The 5395-nt window shown below is 39.3% G+C and overlaps 1 protein-coding gene across 3 annotated transcripts; it reads right to left on the bottom strand.

Moving 5' to 3' along the window:
* Window positions 1-1900: 1900 nt before the first annotated feature.
* Window positions 1901-4988, bottom strand: LOC121243625. Of its 3 annotated transcripts, none has more exons than XM_041141746.1 (7): window positions 4919-4988; window positions 3850-4084; window positions 3450-3718; window positions 3153-3362; window positions 2946-3038; window positions 2459-2554; window positions 1901-2268 (listed from the first exon to the last, which is right to left on the bottom strand). In XM_041141746.1, the coding sequence occupies exons 3-7, from the start codon at window positions 3558-3560 to the stop codon at window positions 1915-1917; spliced, it is 864 nt and encodes a 287-aa protein (XP_040997680.1). In that variant the 5' UTR covers window positions 3561-3718; window positions 3850-4084; window positions 4919-4988; the 3' UTR covers window positions 1901-1914. The 3 variants fall into 3 exon arrangements, with proteins under 3 accessions (XP_040997680.1, XP_040997679.1, XP_040997681.1); XM_041141745.1 differs by having other exon boundaries at window positions 3850-4080; window positions 4919-4984; XM_041141747.1 differs by having other exon boundaries at window positions 3856-4080; window positions 4919-4984.
* Window positions 4989-5395: the final 407 nt, after the last annotated feature.

Here is a 5395-nt window from a genome sequence, read left to right as displayed (position 1 = left end):
GCAAGCAAACTAAAATTGTCCCACTTTTGACATGGTAGTAACCAAAAACAGTTTTGAGTAAGAATGTTAAATGCATGACGCATGGCAAAGTTAAAATGATTTTCACATCAAAATGCCAAAAAAAAAGTAAAATTATCTCAAGGAAGACAAGCTCTGAGTTCATGACACTTCTATCAAGTAAAAAACACAAAAATGTTCTTACATTACTGTAGAGAACCAAGAAAAAGACTTGTTGAAACTCGGCCTACAACTCTGCATCTTAAGAAGCACCACTGTGTAGTGCTTGAGCCTTTGGTTTCTTAGGAGATAACTGAGTTTGAGGCTGCATAATCAGATGCAAATATAGAATTATGTCATACCAAAAACAACAGTCAAATGCAAGAACCCCCAAACCAAAACCTGAGTACAAAGATTGACAAAGGGAAGAATCGAAACTCACAAGGGAGTGGCAGAGAAGTAAACCGTGTGGGGGCCGTGGGTTGCGAACAGAGCAAGGGAGAGAAGGAAGGCCTCGGGCTGCTGGGCTACGCGTGGAGGAGAATGGGGCTCCGACGGCGGACTAGCGATGGCGTCGAGGTATGATTGGTGGCGAACGGCAACCCTAGTAGTGATGATCATGGAGAATCTGAGAGAGAGAGAGAGGTGAGGCCAGATTCGGGGAAACCTAATATTTCTGCCGTGGGGGCTGGGGGAGAAGGAGGGGGTGGCCGTCGAGGTGAGGTGCCGGTGGGGTCGCTGGCGAGGGCTTTGCGCGGCGGAGGCTTGAGGGAGAAGATGGATTAGGGAGAGAGGGGGAGGGGGGGGGGGGACAGCGCTGGAGGGAAAGAAATGAGGGGAAAACGTTAGGCGCGGTGTTTAAATTTTATTGTCTTTTTCGGCGCTTCTTATTCGCCGTTAATAATGTTTAAATGGTGAGAAAATATTTATTGCAGCCTACTGTGTGCTGCAGCCGCAGCACACCCTGTGCTACGTTTAAAAAAAAAAAAATTGCACGTGGAGTGTGCGGAGAGTGCGGCTGATGTATAGCCGCACTCTTAAAATGGCAGCATATCTTATTACGGCAACAATGTTCGATTAGATTAGTGCTGGTACAGTTGAAGACTTTATTGCGAAGACAAATATCGTCGCAAAAAGATAAAAAGTCGCCGCAAAAAAAAGTACATTAATCAGCTCCCACATGATTTCCCACTTCGCGCTGAACACTAAGCGGTGACTTGGAATTTGCCGGAAATAAGGTCTACTTTTTTGCAACGATTTTTAAATTGTTGCAAAAGGTCTGATTCTTATTTCTGACGATTTTTAAAGTTAAAAAATCGCTGCAAAAGGTCACTTTTGCAATTGCAGCGATTAAAAAAACTGTCAAAACAAGTTTTTTTAATATGCCGACAAATTTTTTCGTCGCAAAAAATGAAAAATTGCTGCAAAAGATCAATTTAGTATTTGTGGCGAATATATTCGTCGCAAAAAGTAAAAAAATCGCCGCAAAAAACCAGTTTCAAAATTTTATGTAAAAAAATTGTGACGATGTAAAAATCGCCGCAATTAAAGGCTTTATGCGGCGATTTTATTTCCGTTGGAAATAAAATCGCCGCAAAAGGCCTCATTTCTTGTAGTGACATACCATATGACCAGATTATATATATCTTCTAACTAGTCAAATGATCATGGCCCATACCAGATCACACTACTCTCAAAATTCCGATCCCAGTTCATGCATCCAAACGTACAGTTAACTATATAGACAACCACATACTATATCTTCTAACTACTTCATGCACTGACTACCCAAGAACACCCTGTTTCATCCCCCAAAAAATCTGTGATGCCACAAAACGGTTTTACATATGGGCATTTCACCAACCAAAAAACCTCACAAAAAGCCCCCACAAAAATTTTAACTTCTTCATTGCTGTCCTAAGCAGCTCCTTGAGTCTCTCTCTGAGACTCTCCTTGTGACATTCCTGACATGAGGCTGTACAATGTCTTCTCATACTCACGTTGCCTCTCTATAAGTACTCTAACATCTCCCCTTAACTCCTCAAACTGAGTCTTGTAATACTCAACATCCTTTTTATATCTTTCCACTTCTTCATCATGACGTTTCTCCTGTTCACGATCTTGTTGTCGTGTAGATGTGGGTATTACCATCTCGCCTAGACCTCTAGCATACCCTGGTCTATGGCCTAGTAACTCCCTAAATACAGAAGCTGCTGCCTCTTCAGTACGTTGCTCAGGTTCCATACCTTCCATCTTGTCAACCATTTGCTTCTGCACATAGAATAGGTAACTGTGTAAATTAAACCATTACTTGTTCAGATCTTATTAAACCATAACTTGTGTAAAATAAATCATAACTTGTTCGAAACCAAGTATAGTAACTATGACAGTGAAGTTACTACAGAACCTTGTGTTAATGATAGACCAAAACTTCAGGCAGTAGGTATATTAAAATTCTCACATAAAGCTCTTCTGTCGTGGATGTCACGAATTTGTCTTTACTCCTAGACCAACGGACTTCCTTGTAAAACTCGACCAAGTTTGCTGTAGTCGAATGCTGTGCAACAATGAAGCATAAAGAGAAATCTTACACACTAAAATCTTAATATTTCCTAAATGTATCCATATTTTACAGCAAGCTGATTTTTCCATGTGCCGTTATTTGATTAGTGTGTAGTGTTGAAAACGTGATGACAAAACAAGCCATTAAATCTTGACACTAGTAGTTTATAATACATTAGTCTTAATAAACATTAAGGCTGTATATTTTCTAGCAGTGAAGTTCCAGTAAGGTTAAGATGGGTTTCCTGATTACTGGTATTGAAATCTGGATCAATGTCATTTGTCTACTTGTGGTTTGTCCCTGCCTAAATATAGGTTCTTATGTTTTAGTATTTGACAATTTTAGTCATTGACATATGACGATGAAGTTAATAAACATAATATACCTTCTCCTCCATAACTCTCACAAATGACTTCCTCCCGGCGGTGTGATTGGTTTTCAGCTTGTTGCGGTTCTCTTTGTTTTGCTTTGACATTTTCTGCAAATACAACAAAAAATGAGAACTTTGAACATTGTTCTTTGTAAATGAAACAAATATTTTTCCAAACCAATGGTCATCATAAAAACATATAGTTTTAATGGTTGCATATACCTTGAATGCCTCACTTTCCCATCTACCACATAACTTCACCCAAACTAAATTAGATACCAATTCAGTCCCACCAGCCAATGCTTCCTCATGGCTACCATATGACAAATATTTCTTATGCAGCTGATGGTGGAAAGCGTTGAATCGCTTACGCAACTGTTTCCACACCGTCTGTCTATGATTGGCCAAATCCCAATCCAATATGAAGTTAGCCTAAACAAATCAAGTCATTAGTTTCAACTACATAATCATTTAATTTTGAGCTAAACCATATCAACTGCAAGTTAAATAGAAGCTTACCCGAACACGTTCCATCAATCCATCCTTCTCTGCTGCCGGAACATCAGTCCATCGTGCGTGACTCATGTCTGCATGATGCTTTAATATCCATGTGACCCTTGTGGTAAACATGTTCGCATTCTCACAGCATGGGGCTGTTTTCCCATCATTAATTTTGAGTGGTATTTTCCCGTGCTTTCGAAGCTTATCAAACTCGATGCATTTGGCGGGACCTCGTCCATGTCTCTTTGGTCCAACATTTGCTGGTATCGGCTCTGGAACAACTTCACCTACAAGGAATATCAAATTTAATAAACTGCTGGTCTGACTTTTAAGGTAGAATTATAAACCAAACATGTTTATAAACTTCATAATATTCAGCACAATAGGTGAGCATAATAAAAGAATCAACCATTGCAACCTCTACTTGTGTGGGCATCCAATATTGGATGCGCAACTTCTGTCTCAGAAACTATACTTGGAGGCTACGTTGAATCGTCAGAACTATCCTCATTGTCTTTTTCGCTTGGGGTCCATGATGAAAGTCTTGGAGGACGTGGTGGTCTCCTGTTAGCCCCAGTTCGTCTGAAGCCGCCACCTCGTCTGAACCAGCTTCCTCGTCCAATTAGTGCCATATATCTTATATTTGAACCTGTCTATTATAATCACAGTCCATATTTCATTAGTGAATATATACATTTAAGAGCTGCTTGAGGGGCCATTCAGGGTGATTCAACTGAAATCTTAGCCTAAATATAGCACATTTAATCTTATCAAACTGAAATCTGAATGTTGGTAGAGCTAGCAAAAAGAGAGAAAGAAGCAAATATTAAGCCTCATCCTGATTTCAACATCTACATGAAGGTAAGAAGAATACACTGCCACTTACGGATCACATTAAGAGATATTACAATGGCAAAAACATCAACCTTCCATTTAATGTGTTATATGTGAAAGCTATGTTAAAACCGAAAGAATATTTTTTTTGGTTATTTGCTTTTGAAAATATTTTTTTTTAATGTTGGGATTGTTAATTCAAGCAGTAGCAACAGAAGAGTTGAATGCTGCTCCATTCACTATGCCAAATTTTGAAGGGAGGCTACCTTTGTGTGTGTGTGTGTGTGTAATTATCAAATGTTAAATTAAGCAGGAAGCTGGTGCTATATATCAATCATTCATTCATCATATGGATACATAGCTTTTTACAAAGAATTACACACATTAATGACTGATCCGCATGCATGCATGCAGGGACCTCCCTTCAAGCTATATCCACTTTGAGGCATGATATGGACAAATGATTCATGGTGCAAGTAGGAAAAAAAGTTGGCATCAAGTCACGTTAAATAGAGCCTCCTTTACAGATTTATAAACTGAGAAACTACCTTTTCGAAACCAAAAACAAGATATCTCAAAAATATTACCATACAAAACAAGCATAGAAAAGCTACAGATTTATCACTTTGTGAGTGAAAGGGTTGAACACATACCTTGTAAGAGAAATATATCTTGCATGACAACAAGCAAAAAAGCCCGAGATTAGCTGCTGGTGCTAGCAATATATTTGTAGAAGAGAAATCCTGGTTTCTTGGAGCTTCATGCACCAACCATGGCTAACGCTCACAAAGAGATGAAAACACTTCCACGAATCCCTACCAGAAGCGGCACCACTAGGTACAGAGAGTATTAGGTGATTTTCAGCTATGTTGCCCACCCGTAAGGTTGCCGACTACCACTCTCTGGTTTGTACTAAATTGTCACATCAGTTCACTGGGTAGCTGAACTCAGATTTTACATCTTTGTCCTTTCATTTGGCTCATGGCGGCAAAGTCTCCCGCCCACTGGACTTGCCATATTTTTCCCAACTGACTTCACCTTACTAACTTTTAGTTAGGTCCTTATATTTTAACGCTAAATTAAAGTCATACTTTTTAGCAATTAATTTTACTTCACCTTACTAACTTTTA

The sequence above is a fragment of the Juglans microcarpa x Juglans regia genome, chromosome 8D (genome assembly GCF_004785595.1).
Source record: "Juglans microcarpa x Juglans regia isolate MS1-56 chromosome 8D, Jm3101_v1.0, whole genome shotgun sequence".
Classification (NCBI taxonomy): Eukaryota; Viridiplantae; Streptophyta; class Magnoliopsida; order Fagales; family Juglandaceae; genus Juglans; species Juglans microcarpa x Juglans regia.
Note: the sequence above shows the minus strand (reverse complement) of the source record. Positions and strands in the feature narration are given on the sequence as shown.

Coding starts and splice junctions, on each gene's coding strand:
- LOC121243625 (XM_041141746.1), bottom strand. CDS start 3,560: ATGTTTACCACAAGGGTCACATGGATATTAAAGCATCATGCAGACATG. Junction 3,363..3,449: donor GATTGATGGAACGTGTTCGG/GTAAGCTTCTAT, acceptor TGATTTGTTTAG/GCTAACTTCATATTGGATTG. Junction 3,039..3,152: donor GGGAAAGTGAGGCATTCAAG/GTATATGCAACC, acceptor TTGTATTTGCAG/AAAATGTCAAAGCAAAACAA.